General features: G+C 47.8%; 1 protein-coding gene across 1 annotated transcript in view; it reads right to left on the bottom strand.

Annotated features, from left to right (window-relative positions):
• LOC112119564 (hydrocephalus-inducing protein homolog) overlaps nucleotides 1-17310 on the bottom strand; it is a 360821-nt gene that overhangs the window by 181350 nt on the left and 162161 nt on the right. The window contains 4 exon segments of the mRNA XM_029912025.1: nucleotides 631-774; nucleotides 3758-3901; nucleotides 7650-7905; nucleotides 14606-14844. Of these exon segments, the coding sequence (XP_029767885.1) occupies nucleotides 631-774; nucleotides 3758-3901; nucleotides 7650-7905; nucleotides 14606-14844 (783 nt within the window).

The following is a 17310-nucleotide window of genomic DNA, read 5'->3' on the forward strand; positions in this document are numbered from 1 at the left end:
CCTCGCTCCGCCCCCAGCCCTGCCTCAACTCCACCCCTTCCCCCAAGTCCACACCCCACCACTTTCTGCCCCCACCCTGCCTCTTCTCGCCCCTGCCCTGCCTCTTCCCCACCCCTTTCCGCCCTCTCCCCCAAGCATGCCCTTCCCCCTCCCTCCAAGTGTAACCCACACACCTCCTGGGTGTGGTGCTCTGTCCCATCTAGTGGCACCAAGACCACTGAGACAGAGATAAATGAATCTGCTCTACAGCCTTAACTAACAGCCACATGGCTTTTAGCTCATGCAGTAGAGGCTCATGCCCTAAGCTCCAGATGCTCCAGGTTCGATCCTGCCTGCCGATGACCAGGGTCGGTCGGTGTTACACAAGCACCAAAAGAAGGCATTACTCTGCTGCTCCTCAACCCTCCTAGCCTTCAGAACAGCTACCTTAGCCCAAGTGTATTTCAAAAACCCAGAAATGTGTGTGTCAGATGATCCAATAGTTTGCTTTGCTTTCAGATTTAACTCAGACCAACACGCTGATGATCATATAGAATTAATCTCAGTGCTACCCTTGGAAGCCTATCTGTTCTTTGCTCCTCAGACACAAACACACCAAGGAGCCTTGCAAGAAACCTGCAGTCTGCTTACCTGAGCCTCTGCAGGCAGTGTTTGCTGGTCTGTATCACAGAGGAAGAAGGGGGCTTGTAGGGACAGGAGAACGCTGAGTGGCAGGGAGGAGATGTTCTTTAAGATCAGAGGTTCATACTGCGAAGTCAGGACATCACTGGGGTGCTGTGTAGATGCAAAGCTATGTGAGAAAGGAAGAGAAACCCCGAGACAAGCACATGCCCACTAGGACTACTGGGCTGCAGGCAGGCAGCTGGGCCTGGAAGGGAGAGTTCAATCCTCCGCCACAGCACAGCAGCTCATTTCTACAGCTTTTGTGGCATGAGCAAAGTCCAACATGCCTCATCAAATCTGTGTGTGGACATGGCAATGCCGGCTTTGTTAGGATGATGATAAAGCATTTTCTGAATGAAGCAGGGTATAGCTTTGTGTTTCTACAATGTCACAAGAAAAAATAAGGATAAGGAAATAAGGCATACAATTTTAAGTGAGTAATTAGCCATTGGAACAATTTACCAAGGGTCATGGTGATTTGATTTTAAAATCAAGATTGGATGTTTTTCTGCAAGATCTGCGCTAGGAATTATTTTGGGAACGTTCTCTGGCCTGTGGTATTTAGGAGGTCAGACTAGATGATCACAGTGGTCCCTTTCTGGCCTTGGTATCTATTATTCTTTTTCTCATTTCTTCCTGGGTTCCTTTCCCCAATTTTCAAAATGTTCCAATTTGAAATTTCATCAAAATTCAAAAACCATTATGACCAGCTGTATAACTGGTCAAAAATTGGGGAAACTTTTCAATGACAATTTTGTCAATTTCTCCCCTTCCCTCTCCCCTCCCCTCCTTTTCTTTTTCTTTTTCTAATTTCAAAATTTTCTCACACACCCAAAATTGGCAAAGTTTGAAAAATTTCAACCAGCTCTATCACTATTAATACTTTCTAGCCCTTTTCTCCCTCAAATGCATTTACTTTACAAACCATAACATGTGAGGCTGGGAAGTATTACTATCCCCATTTTACAGATGGGGAAGTAGAGGCACAAAGAAGTGAAATGACTTGACCAAGATCACACAGGAAAGTGCAGTGACAGAGTGGGAAACAGAACACAGGTCCCCTGACTCCAAGTCCTATACTTTAACTAATAGACAGTGAATCTTTCTCAGTCTAACTGGCACAAAGGGCTTTTATTCACAGAGTAAATCCTGCCAACCTTACTGATCTGAGGCATCCCATTAAAGTCAATGGGGCTACTTGCATGAGAAAGACAAGCAAGAAAGAAAATGTTTCCTGCATATGCACTAGGCTAGGATCCTGCATAGCTCAGGTGGCAAAGTGTTTTCTGTCCTCTCTGCTATAAAACCAAACAGTCGGCAGGTTCCCAATCTAGCCTATTTGTTCCTGTTTAAACCTGGCATTTCTCTAAGGTTTATGATCAGTTTCTACAAAGTAGATGGTGTTTGGGAAACTAAATGTATTTATCTCAAGCAGCGACAGTGTCATTACAGCCAATAAATCAGAGTGTGTGGCACCAAACCGAATGCAGAGAGACAGCTGGGACAACTGGATGGCACCAAATTAAACCTGAATGTTGAGTTCTAACAGCTCATTCGCATGGGCTACATCAGTGGTTCTCAAACTGTGGGTTGGGACCCCAAAGTGGGTCGTGACCCCATTTTAATGGGGTCGCCAGGGCTGGCTTAGACTTGCTGGGCCTGAGGGCTTGGGCCCCCCGGCCTGGAGAAGTGGGGCTTTGGCTTTGCACTCCCCACCCCCAGGGTGGCGGGACTTAGGTGGCCTCAGGCTTCTGTCCCCCCTCCTGGGGTCCTGTAGTAATTTTTGTTGTCAGAAGGGGGTCGAGGCACAATGAAGTCTGAGAAGTCTGCTGTTCTGCAACATTGCTGGCTGTGGGGAATAGAGAATAGGGATGAACAAGCAGGAGTGGGGTGGGAAAATTGCTTCCCATCAGCAGATATCTTGCAGGACAGGGGATGAAGATGCAGGAATCTGGCTGCAGAGATGAGTGGGACTGAACTGCTCTGTGTATGAGAGTTACATTTCCTAACACAGCAGTTGCTTAAGAATGTCTCCGAATCTTTATGAATACAGAGGGAAATGCAACTGGCAAGAATGGAGATGCGTTAACACAACAGTTCATATATCAATAGTGTGGAGAGCAGAGTTGGACCTGAAGAGAAAGTAGGAAACGACAGTTTTTCCTTGTCAACCTAATTTAAAGTATAGTGGGACAGAACCTCAACTGTTATAAACTGCCATCGCTCCAGTGAAGGACTAGGAGTCTATTCTAGTCCTGGAAGGACCTGGTATAACAGACTGCCATGTCATGACAACGTTAGGTATAGAACTGGTACTTTTGAGAGGTTGTCATGACTCCTCTAGTACAGATGGACTCATGGTAACCAAGGCACCTAGCTATACTGGTGGAAGGGAACAAAAAATAATCTCCACAACATTTTAAAAAAGTCTTTGAATCTTTCCTAAATCAGATGCACAGAGAGCTCACATAATGGGGTGGGGCAATGGTTTTACTGGCATTCATGTGTGATGATCTGGAACCCCACTCGTGGCCTCAGCATTGCCAGCTATGGCACCATCCCACACGGAAGCTGATCAGTTCTTTATTTCTCAACACACTATCATGCGACTTGCCCAGGGGCCTTGGGAAGGTCACTTAACTGTTCTTGCGGTTTATCTACACTCCAGCTGGGAGGTGTAATTTCCAGCTCAAGCAGACACCCCCACCCTAGCTAGTGTGGTAAAAATAGAAGTGCAGCCACCTTGGCTGGCCGCCCTAAGTATGATCCTGGCCAAGATGAAAAGTAGGTACTCGGGGCAGCTAACCCCTCCCACTGCTTGCACCTTATCTACCCACAGGCATAGCGGGACGGTGAGGAATTAATTAATGCTTCTAAAGGAGATTGACCATGTAAAACACTATTAAAGGCGAAATCCTAACCCCACTGAAGTCAATTGCAAAACTCCCATTGACTTCAATGGGGCCAGGATTTCACACACAGTCTTTGCACACGTTTGTACACACACACACACACACACACACACACAATATCCTTTCAAACAGCCATTTGGCTGACTATCTATTAAATGCCAGCAGTCAGCCTAATGCTTTACCTTCTCCACTCGGAAAGTGATCTCTTTGGAGGAGAGGTGCAGAATGGGTGCGATGAATTCACATGTGACGTCCACTTGCATTATCCGTTCCTTCCCAGACTGCTTCCCTATAATGGCATGGCAAATCAATCGTTCCTTCACTACCTGTGCAGGAAACAGTCACAGCTCATTGTCAGTGCGACACTAGCAGCAGTACTGAGATACGTCTTGGCTGCTGGTACAAAGCCAATGGGTTCCATGTGCACGAACAGCAGCCTGTTACCTATTCTTGGCACTCACTGAGCACCATAGCCTATAGGAATAAAGATATATACATCTGTCTGTAAAATTTCCTGTGTTTCTCTATACTGCACTCTGTTTTTTCAATACTAACATTTCCATACTACCATGTGTTCTGCAACTCCTGATGAAGACACTTCTGAGTTATGGTCGTAGGTAGCACCTAATAACTAAAGCATCAAATAAATATTTTTATGATCTATCCCTTTGCCAAGCACAACACTTCTATAAAACAGGAGGGAATCATTTTTTAAAAAATAGGTGTTATATTAAGGAAAATAGATAAAAAAGGAATCCTGATGCCAGCAAACCTGCCCTCAAAACCATCACAGAAATTATAGGCAGAAAGGACCCTATAATCCAGTCAGCTCTTTTCCTTGTCAAAGCAAGATTCCTTCCTCCTCTATGTTTGTGTTTGTCTGATCCAGTTTTAAAAGTCCTCTGCGTTGGGGCTTGCAACACATTCCTTGGGAGTCAACTGGCCAACACAACAACTCTCACATCAGGAGACTTTTCTGAGTCACCTTACACAAGAACATAAGAACGGTCATAGTGGGTCAGACCAAAGGTCCATCTAGCTTAGTATCCTGTCTTCCAAAAGTGGCCAACGCCAGGTACCCCAGAGGGAATGAACAGAACAGGTAATCATCAAGTGATTCATACCCTGTCGCCCATTCCCAGCTTCTGGCAAACAGAGGCTAGGGACACCATTCCTGCCCATCCTGGTTGATAGCCATTCATCCATGAACTAATCTAGTTCTTGTTTGAACCCTGTTATAGTCTGGCCTTCACAACATCCTCTGGCAAAGAGTTCCAGAGACTGACTGTGTGTTGTGTGAAAAAATACTTTCTTTTGTTTGTTTTAAACCTGCTGCCTATTAATTTCATTTGGTGAACCCTAGTTCTTGTATTATGAGAAGGAGTAAATAACATTTCCTTATTTACTTTCTCCAAACCTGTCATGATTGTATAGCCCTCTGTCATATCCTCCCTTAGCCCTCTCTTTTCTAAGCTGAAAATTCCCAGCCTCTCCTCATACGGAAGCCGTTCCATACTCCTAATAATTTTTGTTGCCCTTTTCTGAATCTTTTCCAATTCCAATATATCTTTGAGATGGGGCGACCACATCTGCATGCAGTATTCAAGATGTGGGTGTACCATGGATTTATATAGAGGCAACACGATATTTTCTGTCTTATTATCTATCCCTTTCTTAATGATTCCCAACATTCTGTTCACTTTTTTGAATGGATGTTTTCACAGACTTATCCACAATGACTCCAAGATCTTTCTTGAATGGTAAAAGCTAACTTAGACCCCAGCATTTTATATGTAGAGTTGGGATCATGTTTTCCAATGTGCATTACTTTGCATTGATCAACACTGAATTTCATCTGCCATTTTGTTCCCCAGTCACGCAGTTTCGTGAGATCCTTTTGTAGCTCTTCGCAGTCTGCCTGGGACTTAACTAGCTTGAGTAGTTTTGTATCATCTGCAAATCTTCTTCAATTTCATCCCATTACTCCTAAGCTATCCCCTATGGTGCTATAACAACACTTTCCTCCTTCCCCGGAGTTTGGCGCCCTCCCGGTACTTGCGGACGTTGTCACACCACCAAGCTATGTACCCAGAGCTCTTCTCAGTCTTGAGCCGAGGCTTGCCGAGCTGCCGGGCAGTGAACACCTACATGCGGCCACCCAGCAACATCTATAACCAGCTCATGCTCCACTACCCAGGCCTGCTGCAGGCACAGACCACGGAAAGTCCTGCCTCAAGGGGTCTGAGAGGCAGCAGCCTCATGACTCCTGCTTGGCTCCCCACCCTAGGTAAACCCAAGGGATGGTCCACGAAGTGTCTAGGCAACAGTGTGGATCTCCTGTAGCTGCCATGATCATTCCCGTTCTTGAATTCCTGTCTTTGACCTTGGCTCGATTTGGATCTCGCCTCCTGACCTGGACACTGACCCCAGCCTGGAATTTGACCATGAACTCCTCTGCTACTCTCAGCCCCAGGTTTCACCTGGCTCTGACCCTTGGTCCCGACTGCCCTTGTCAGGATCCTGACAGCAAGTCAGTCCCTCTAGCCTCCTGATCGTTTGATTCTCTTCTTTAGGCCCAATCCAATTTGTCAACATCTATCAGGTAATGAGGTGCCCATAACTAAATAGGATACCCCAGTAGCAGTCCTAACAGAACCGTACAGCAACCAGAATCTCTGCTGCCTGGAAAAAGCCATGCAGAAGCATGAAAACTGGGTTTTCTTCTGCCACCAGTTGGGACGGACAGGGTCTCCCCCTGTGACATAGCACAAGATTTCCACCCCACTAAGCTCATAGACCATTGGGGATCTGCCAGAGGGAAGGGCAACCACATTGACATCCCTTTGTCTCTGCTATACTATCTATTCCCTTGGCATGCAATAGCCCAGGAGGGAACAGAAAACTTCCTCCGAGAGGGTCAGCTAGCTGGTGAGTACTCCAGAAACACCTCTCCCCCAGGAGCATTCCACAGCCCTGACATCAGGGACAACACAAGCTAAGAAACATTCCCTCTGAATTACTATGCACAGCTATGGCCTGCAGTTCTGAAGCAGGAGAATCCAGAACAGCTTGACTGGCAACCCCCCTTCTCCCTTTCTGCCTGTTAAACCAGAACCCTGCAGAAGGACTTCCATTGGGCGAGGGGAGGAGAGAAGCAAGCTTCACTCCCACTTCTGAGTCCTCCCCAAGCCTCACACCAATGGTGCAAGGCTCCCTTTCACTCAAGGAAGGAAAGGGGAATGTGGGGTCAGTGGAAAGGGATGATTAGGTCCCTGTGCTGTAATGTGCATACACACAGCCCTGAACTTTGTTGTCCATTATCACACCTAAGTCTCTTTCAGCATTCCCAGTTTCCCCCCGTTAGCCTGTTGGAGCCTAGGTTTGGTGCCTTTCACAGCATGCTGCAGTGCTATACTTGATGTCCCATGCTGTCCCTGGGACAGAAGGGCAGGGCATACTGGGATGGAAAATATTGATGAGAAACGAGCTGTCAAATATAATGATCTGTGGGAACAGCCTCTTAGAGTGGAAGATATCACTCTGCGTTCTTTAAAAACAATGCATTAGGTCTAACGTTTCCCAACAGGACACAGCATGTTAAATGGACATTTTTAAAATTTCTTTATAAATATAAGTAATGCCTGTGTTCGAGGTTACTCACCCCGTTACATAGCTGTGTTTTGGATTATTCCCCTCTCCCATTATATTACCTTGCATTTTTCTAATTACTTTCTGGCCGTGATCCTAATCTCTCCAGACACTTCAATATTATTTCTTCAGACTTCCCTTCTGCCTCAGCACATGACTCCCTGTAACTTGTTGCTTGCCCCAGAAGTCAGCTGGTATTTTGGCATTTGAATGTTGGGTTTATGGTAGCTATAGTAACAAGAAAAGCCTTAGCGACTAATAGTGCCCAAGCAAGAAAAGCAACTGGTGCTACCATGGTAACTTGTGGCGTTACAGCAATTCTTGAAAGAAATTGATCATTTTCTAAGATAAATGTCAAGGGACCAGCCTAAGAAATACCAGTGGCAACAATCTAATTGAAACGCTGCAGCTCTTGCAGTCCTTTACCTTAGGGGTGTCAGAGGAGCCTTCCAGCATCACATCCATGGTCTTGCCTGGGATCAGCTCCATCCTTAATGGTCGAAGCTTAAACACCGGAGAGGAGGTCTCTGGTCTCTGGGGGAAGTTCTTGCCCTTGGCGTTACCGATAGCAGGGAAATGGTTACGCTGGCGAAATGGAGGGAAACCTTCCGTCATCCAGTAGAGCTGATGGGTTCGTCGTCCACGATTGGTTATCTTGAAGCAATAGCAGCAGGGATCCAGACTAGAAGAACAGCAGAATAGAGGCAGATGGAAAAGGTTACTGATGGTGGGGGTGTCTCTACCGAGAGAGCAAAAGGTCATTTATTTAACTGGGAAGCTACTAGAGAAATGTATAAAACATTCAATTTGCCAATACCGGGGGGAGGGAGGAGGGATGAAGGGGTGATCACTAGCAGCCAGCACAGATTTACCAAGAACAAATCATGCCAAACCAGCATGATACCATCATACCTTCTTTGACAGGGTAACTGGTTTGGTGGATAGGAGGAATGCGGTGGACATAATATACCTGGACTTCAGCAAGGCTTTTGACACAGTCCCACGTGACATTCTGATAAGTTAGCTGGAGAAATGCGGGTTTGGCGGAACTCCCATTAAGTGGATACAGAATTGATTAAACAACCACAAACAAAAAGTTACTATTAATGGAAAATTTGTTAGTCTCTAAGGTGCCACAAGTACTCCTGTTCTTTTTGCAGATATAGACTAACACGGCTGCTACTCTGAAACCTATTAATGGAATGATGTCAGGTTGGAGGGAGGTCTCAAGTGGGGTTCCACAGGGATCTGTTCTGGGTCCGGTGTTGTTTAACATCTGTGTCAATGACCAGGATGTAAGAATAAAGCGCATACTGATCAAATGTGCAGATGACACAAAGCTGGGGAGGGGGCGGGGGGGAGACTGCCAACACTTTGGAGGATAAAGCTAAAATTCAGAGGGATCTTGATAAATTGGAGAACTGGGCTAAAGACAAAAACATGAAATTCAACAAAGACAAATGTAAGATGCTACTCTTAGGGAAGAAAAACCAAATGCATGAATACAGAATGGGGGATAACTGGCTTGGCAGCAGCGCTGCTGGGAAAGATCTGGGAGTTGTGGTGGATCACAACCTCAACATGAATCAGCAATGTGATGTTGTGGCAAAAAAAGAAATGCAACTTTGGTTGCATTAACAGAGGCCTAGCATGGGAGTGATAGTACCGCTCTACTCAGCACTGGTTAGGCCTCAGCTGGAGTACTGTGTCCAGTTTTGGTCACCAATGCATAGAAAGGATCCAGAGGTGAGCGACAAAGATGCTCAAAGGACTGGAATGCAAGTCATATGAGCAAAGGCTGAAGGAACAGGGTAGGTTTAGTTTGGAAAAGGGGAGACTGAGGGGGGACATGATAGCAGTCTTCAAATATTGAAAGGCTGCCATAAAAAGATGGAGAAACATTGTTCTCTCTTGCCCCAGAAAGCAGGACAAGAGTCAATGGGTTCAAACTACAGCACAGCAGATTTAGATTAACTCTCAGGAAAAGCTTCCTATCTGTAAAAACAGTAGGCCAATGGAACAGACGCCTAGGGAGGTTGTGGAAGCTTCTTCGCTGGAGGTTTTCAAAAGGTTAGTTTAGACCCAACAAATCTTGCATCTTGGCAAGGGGTTAGACTAGATGACCCTTGTTGTCCCTTCTAACCCTATGATTCTATGATTGCTGGAACGCAGCTATTCAACTGCACCCACAGCATTAACGCTAACTCTTAACAGCATGCCATGTTGTGACATCCAAAGAGACTTGTGTGGCTTGAAGCGATGGCTAACACAATATACTTTTTAAAGAGCCACTCTGTGCCAAATGGCCCTGAGTTTATGGAGCGCCTCCTAACAAGCTGCAATAAAGAATCAGGGCCGGCTCCAGGCACCAGCGCAGGAAGGGGCGGCACGTCCGGGTCTTCGGTGTCAATTCGGCAGTGGGTCCCTCGGTCCCTCTCGGAGGGAAGGACCGGCCGCCGAATTGCCGCCGAAGAATGAAGCAGAGCAGTAGAGATGCCGCCGAAGTGCCGCCAATGGCGGCTTTAGCTTTTTTTTTTTCCCCTTCGCCGCTTGGGGCGGCAAAAAAGCTGGAGCTGGCCCTGTAAAGAATGAAACAGAAAGGACCAAATCTCAGCATTTGCAGTAATTATGCTTCTCCTTACCTTTATCTCTTTAATATCCTCTATGTATCTGTGCAAAGCTAGTCCCCAGAGTCCCACAAAGTGAGCTGGTTTAAACTGGCCATGGCAGGAGAGGCAAGCAAGTACCCAGCACTGTTGTCTGTTACAACTTCCCTTCAGTGTAGCCGCTGAGCACAGGTGGTGGCTCAGGCTAGGCACATGAGTACAATCCTGCCTGCCCCCTGGTATGAGCAGCTAGCTCGAGCCACTGTGGCCAGACTGCTGTTTTTAGCATGCTAGATCAATCAGATTGTAGACACCTCCCAGCTGCAGTGTAGCTACATAAATATCCATCTACATTTTACAAAATAAACCTTGGAGGACTGGAGGGGAGATATTGACCCTTTCCCAACATGACCCTGAAAGGACCGAATCCTGTCTGTGATTCCTCTCATTAAGATCTCTGCACTGCCAAGCCAATGGAGCTTGACAACCCCCCAGGCCGCCCTGTGGGAACTGGCTGAGATAACTGGATTCATGCATGACCTCCAGGGATTTCAGACTAAAGGAAAGAAAGGGCACTGGGTGGCCTGCATCCTGCAACTCCATTTCCTAGAGAAGCTAAAGCTTTTTTTGCTGCTAAAGAGATCCTCTTTCATTGCAATGAGAAAACACAGTGTGCATCTGTATTTGAACATCTGGGTAGACTGCCACCCTTTTCTTCAACTGCTACAGATTAATGGCCTGCTCCAGATAGGAGCTGAGTGCCTTTAACTTCTACCCCACCAGGAGGTGCTCACCACCTAGCAGGATTGGGCTCTCAGGCTCTGTTCTCATTGAAGAGATTCTGAGAAGACGGTGGTAAGCGTGCTACAAGAACTAGACAGAGTCAATAGTTTCCCCATTAGCTACAGTGAGCACAGGGCCGGGCCCTGTCTGCTGTTAGACTGGAGTGACATCAGGGGCTAAATAACAAGAGCTAACATGAAATGAATAGTCAATGAGACATTGATTCCATTATGCACAGAAACCTCAAGTGTAAGGTAGTAATTATTTCACTGGATACTAATATAAGCATGACTGGCAGAGGAATTGTTCATGGCACAGTTACTGTCTTGTTTTGGAGGTAAAGAATATGCAGCCAATGAAAAGTGAGTATAACATACCTGGCTAAATACAAAAACAGAATTTACACCATATTCCAAGTTAGTCTGTGAAAGAAAATGTTAAAAATGCATTTGAAGCATACAATGGCTGTGTGAAATACGCCATCTCGTGCAATGCGCAATGACAGATCTGAACTTTAAATCAAGTTCTGTACAGATGCCTAATTTCTGGTTCAGTAAAAGCCAAATTCATCTTAGTATCTATGCCCCATTTCACTTTATTTAGTTGCAGTTTTGCAGCTGGTTGCAATGGTGGCTTAACCGCAGGAAGATGCTGCAGGATAGGAGGAGAAAGACTGTCAGAAGAACATGAATTGAGTAATGCTGCCAACATCTTATCACTATGCATCCAATCTGGCCATCAGGACATGTCCGATCAACCATCAGGAATAGCCATGGAAACAGTGGTGGACAAACCCAAGCCTTTATGGAGCTTTTAGTTAAGGCCACAAGTTTGTCACGGAAGTCACGGATTCCATGACTTTGCGTGACCTCCATGATTTCTGCAGCGACCGCTACACCTGGCCCTGCGGCAGCGCAGGCAGCCTCTGGGCCAGTTGCACCAGCTGCTGCTGGGGAAGTCTCGGGCCAACGCGCCCCCTTCCCCCAGAAGCAGCAGGAGTTTGGGTGTGGGAGGGGGCAGGGGGTTGGGGCAATGGACAGGGTGAGGCAGGCTCTGGGCAGCGCTTATCTCAGGGAGCTCCCCAGAAGCAGCAATATACCCTTTGCTCAGCTCCTAGGCAGAGACGTGGCCAGGTAGCTCTGCGTGCTGCCTCTGCTTGCAGGCACCACCCCCACAGCTCCCACTGGCAGTGGTTCCCGGCTAATGGGAGCTGCAGAGCCGGTGGTCTGGGCAGAGGCAGCACCCAGAGCTGCCTGGCTATGCCTCTGCCTAAGAGCTGAGCAAGGGGATGTCGCTGATTCCGGGGAGGCGCGGAGCCAGGTAGGGAGCCTGCGAGTCCCGCCAGCACCAGTGGGGGTCCCGGGCTGCGCTAGGGTTGCCAGGCATCTGGTTTTCAACCAGAACGCCCTATCGAAAAGGGACCCTGGCAGCTCTGGTCAGCACCGCTGACCGGGCCGTTAAATGTCCGGTTGGTGGCACAGCAGGGCTAAGGCAGGCTCCCTGCCTGCCCTGGCTCCGTGCAGCTCCCAGAAGTGGCCAGCATGTCCGGCCCCTAGATGCAGGGACGACCAGGGAAGCTCCACGTGCTGGCTCTGCCCCCAGCTTTGCAGCTCCCATTGGCTGGGAACCACGGCCAATGGGAGCTGCGGGGGTGACGCCTGCAGGCGCAGGCAGCATGCACCACACAGAGCCTCCTGGCTGTGCCTCCACGTAGGGGCCGGACATGCCAGCCACTTTCGAGAGCAGTGCGGAGCCAGGGCAGGCAGGGAGCCTGCCTTAGCCCTGCTGCACCGCCAACCAGGAACCGCCTGAGGTAAACGCTGCCCATCTGGAGTCCGCACCCCACCCCCTGCCCCAGGTCAGAACCCCCTCCTGCACCCAAACTCTCTCCCAGAGCCTGCACCCCCTTCCACACCCCAATCACCTACCCCAGCCCTGAGCCCCCTCCCACATTCCAAACCCCTTGGCCCCAGCTCGGAGCCCCCTCCTGCACCCCAAAACCCTGATCCCCAGCCCCACCCCAGAGCCCTTACCCCCAGCCAGAGCCCTCACCCCCTCCCATACCCCTGCCCAGAACCCCTTTCCACACCCTGAACCCCTCATTTCTGGCCCCACTTGGAGCCCTCACCCGCAGTGAAAGTGAGTGAGGGTGGGGCAGAGCAAGTGACGGGGGGGAGGGGAGGCTGGAGTGAGTGGGGGCAGGGCCTCAGAAGGGCAGGGGCAGGGTCTCAGGGAAGTGGTATTTGGTTTTGTGCAATTAGAAAGTTGGCAATCCTAGGCTGTGCACTGCTGCCTGCACCTCCCCAGCACCCGTGGGGGCCCCGGGCTGCGTGCCACCGCCCTCCCCCCCCAGCCCCCGTGGGGGGCCCGGGCTGCACCCCCCCGCCCCCCCCCCCCCCCAGCACCCATGGCGCCCCAGGGCCGCTCCCCCCCCAGCATCCCGGGCACCCCAGGGCTGCCCCGCTCCAAGATTTATTCAGGGGTATATAGTAGAAGTCATGGACAGGTCACGGGCCATTAATTTTTGTTTACTGCCCGTGACCTGTCCGTGACTTTTACTAGAAACACCCGTGACTAAAATACAGCCTTACTTATAGTTAACCAAGGATCACAAAACGCCCCGGACATCTACACTCAAATGGAACTAAAGCTCAAAACTAGTGTAGGTGACTGAAAACTATCGTATCTCAAACCCTTAGAGCTAAATTCTTCCATTTGAGACTCATCTCTTTTCCATTCACCATCCAGGGTCAATGGACTTTTGCTTCCCCCCAACTATTTTCAGAACAGGACCTTGCAGTCATTCTCCCTTTTCCAATCAAGAGATAAAGCTTTTCTTCCAGCTTCTGCCCTAAAGCCAAGAGAGATTGGTGGGAAAAGATGAGGAGCAAGAGGAGGGGAGACATGAAGAAAGATGAGAAGAGAGGATAACTGTCATGACTCGCAGGTCTCTAACCTGGACCTGCAGGTTTCCTGGGCAGCATCATGCTCCAACCCCCCCACTGATGACTTACTAGCATATGTTGGAACCAGGACTCCTTGAAACCCAACTCACTTAGAACTCGCCTTTGGGTCCCAACTGTTGGAAGACTGGGGCTCCTGATTGGCCTACTTCCCCTGTTTAAGCCAGAAGGAGGAATAAGACGTCATAGAATGATAAAATCATAGGACTAGACGGGACCTCGAGAGGTCATCTAGCCCAGTCCCCTGCACTCATGGCAGGACTAAAGATAACTGGGTTCCACCCTGCTTTGGACCGCACATCCAACACTGCCTGCTCCTGATCTCAACCACCTGGTTTCCTGACTCCTGGTATCTAACTTATAGTTCCTGACCTTCTAGTTCTGAACTCCAGCTGGCAATGGGGACCTGTGCCCACCCCACAAGATAACCACTAGGCCTCACTGCCTACGTCCCAGCCCTGACACTAATAGACAGAACTCCAGCAGGGGACCCATGAAATAAAAGTGAGCTAGGGAAGGTTAAAGGACAAAGACAAATTTTGCTGCTCTCCCAAGGCGCTGAGGTGTGGAGCCTGCTGCAGGTAGAAAGAAAGCAGTACTGTTAATTTAGAAGAGGGGCTGCTAAAGAGCAACATCAAGATTCACTGCTGCTGCAGGGGAGTGGGGGTCATGACCCACCCATCAGGTGAAAAAAGGAGCAAAATGTTTGAATGATCAAAAAAATAAAAGGTTTTTTTATGTATCATTTGTCAATCTTCAGCCTCCTGGACCTTCTGCAATTTCCACTTAGTGGAATTTTGTCAACCACGTCCCATCTTGTTAGCATTCTAAAGTGACAAGTGACTTTGAAAGGGCTACAATATGTCTTCCAATGCACTTATGTAGCGCCTATTTAAGTCAATGGGAGCCATGTCCTTGTACCTACAGTCCTAAGGGACTATAATAAAAAAACGTCCTTGCTGGGGCTCTTTATTTGGTCCATGGAGATGAAGGAGCATAGGAAAAGGAGAGACCCAGAGAGATGACCTACCTGAAATGGGGTCCCAAGTTGAGTGCTGGAGCAAAGGGTTTGTCCGTGACAATCGTGGTACCAATGCCAACAGCCTGGACTGGGATCACATAGGTATTGCTGTTTTGTATGAACAAGTTCACCTTGTCTTGGAATTTCACCATGTCATCCAAGTTAGCAATCAGAGTCAGCGATACCTCAGCCTCCGGGGGAACTACACCTTCACTGGGCTCAATCCTCCACAACGAGTGACTGCGAGCCTGCAACAAGATCCAGAAGCTAAGATCAGAATAGAGCCATTGGCCTCAATGTACCGGTGAGGCACTACAGGATATGGTTAAAAGGAAGAGAAAGCAACGACGGGCAGGGAAAAAGCAGCATCTCAGGCTGAAATGATTTCTTAAGGAACTCTATGTTTTAATGTTCTAATTCATCACATCTAATAATGAAGGCTGAAACCACATGAGGACTGTTGTAATAATTAAGGTCTAGCAGGCCTATGTGAATTGTGAGCCAAACTGTTGGAAAGTAGGTAAAGGTTCATGAATTATTACAATGACCTGTTATGTAAAAATTGTTTAAGAAAGATTTGGGAAGGAGACACACTGAATTAATTTAAACAGAGCCGGTTTACTGATGCCACTCAAGGACTGTGTTAAGATCATGCCTGGTAGACAAGAAAAGTGTGAGACTGGAAATCAGTGCTTCATTGGTGCTTCAGAAATTGGGCCTAATTGGTAGATACAATAATGAGAGGATGGGCTATTCTGCACTTTTTGAGGCCCTTAGAAAGGGAAATGGGGGTGAAACCATCACCATGGCTGCAACAGAAAGATTTTTTCAAAGACACCAGACCCTGAAACTCATCGCTACACCAGTGAGGATCCCAGCCTGATGCATGTGAGATCCTGCTCTGTCTTCCCCTTCCTCAGGTGTCCCTTTCTGTCCCCTGTCCTACCCCCACCCATGGCTTGTCACCAGATCCCGAAATCAACTGCATCAGCCCATCTAGTTCTACTCAGCCTGTGAAGGACCAGTGAAGGAGAGGAACCTGACCAGACCAATCAGATGATGTCCCTGACCAGGCAGATGAGCTGGGGTCCAGAGCAACAGCTGTTATGCCCAAACTGCCAGTCCAAAGCACCATCCAGGACTGACCTGCTGCCCTGTAGCCTGAGAACATAAACAAAAGCCGTATTTCCCCCTCCCTGTTACTACCCTATCTCTTCTCTCCCTTTTGCATCTGTTTTGTCAAAAAGCAGGAAGGTTACTATTGTTCCCGACTCAAAATTGAACTGAACTAATCCTTTCCTCTCCACTAAGGAGGACTGTTTGACAGCATGAGAGACACTAACCGATATTCATCCTTTCTAAAAAGAGATGTTGATACGTTTTGATTTTTGTTTTACATAGCCACTCAATTTCAGTTTCAATCCCTTTTGCCTTATTTGATTCCTTTCCTTTTGTGTATTTCAATCAATACATTTCTAACTTCTGGCATGACTTTTCTGGTGTGCTTGCCATGGTACTACGCAGGCCACGGTCTCTATATACCGAACCCCAGACCTTCTTTAAAACTCTTTTGTGTTGGACAGTTTCAGGCTCGTGTTAACACTTTAGATCAACTATATGGGCCCAAAGAGCCAAAATTAATACAACAGGACCCAGGAGATAGAACCTTTCACCTGCAAGTCACTATTTCAAATCCAGCTCATGTCAGCAGTGACCGCAAGCGATTACCATCTGATGGCTTATGGCCTATGTGACCTCTATGAAATTGGTTTGATGGTCCTGTTCCAGTTCCTAGGGGAGATAACCAGATTAAAAAAAAAACAACCTCCACCACTGACACTAATTAGCATCCTTGCTGTCAGGGTAGGCAGAGGGGCCACAGACTAAATGAGCCATGGAATTGGAACCCCCTGCTGCTGCAGGGGTTACTTAGTTTGACAATAAAGCTGTAAACTAAAGGAATGACTCTGCAAAACCAACTAATCAAAATCCAGATGCAGCCAGCAAGGTCTTTTCTCAAGAGTTAGGCTGTGTTTTTCAAAGGCATCTAAGGGACTTTGGCATCCAATTTCCAGTGAATTTCAATTGGACTAATTCTCTTAGGCTTTGGAGAATCCAAGTCGTCAAGGTTTATGACAAAACAGTACGTTAGTTAACAATTAGAAAGGAAACCAGAACTGAGCCCTGTGATCTGAGTTTCCCAAGTACTCTCCTCCTTCTATCTCCTAAGTAGCCCTTCTCAGAGACCTGCCCTTGAAGGCTTGTGCGATGAGGGTGGTAGAAACTGAGCTGAGTTTTTCATAGGAGGCCAGGTAGTGACATGGACCCTGTCAGAGTTGCCCTGCGATAGACACATTTTAATTGGCTCTTGGCCAGTGCTAGGATAAGCTCAAGATGGAATGCAGAGTAAACCCTAAAGATCATAGCTGTATCGGAGAGGGTCTGTGGGCCATTTGTGAACTCTTAGATTTATTCAGAAGGACCCATGCAGGTCGTTTCCACCAGCATCATCCTTAGGCTCCTGTTTTAAGAGAGACTAACTGTCCTCAACAGAATCCCTCAGTGAGCTGTCTCAACAGCTGGGGTAGAAGACACAATCTCCAGCATCTTTTAATTGTACATTTGTGTTTTACTGCTCTGAATAATGCAGAAAGAGGGAAAGGCCATTAAACATGGTCTAGGAGATCCAGAAGGACTCACTCACAACCACCTGA

This window comes from Terrapene carolina, unplaced genomic scaffold (assembly GCF_002925995.2).
Source record: "Terrapene carolina triunguis isolate 2854851 unplaced genomic scaffold, T_m_triunguis-2.0 Scaffold165, whole genome shotgun sequence".
Classification (NCBI taxonomy): Eukaryota; Metazoa; Chordata; order Testudines; family Emydidae; genus Terrapene; species Terrapene triunguis.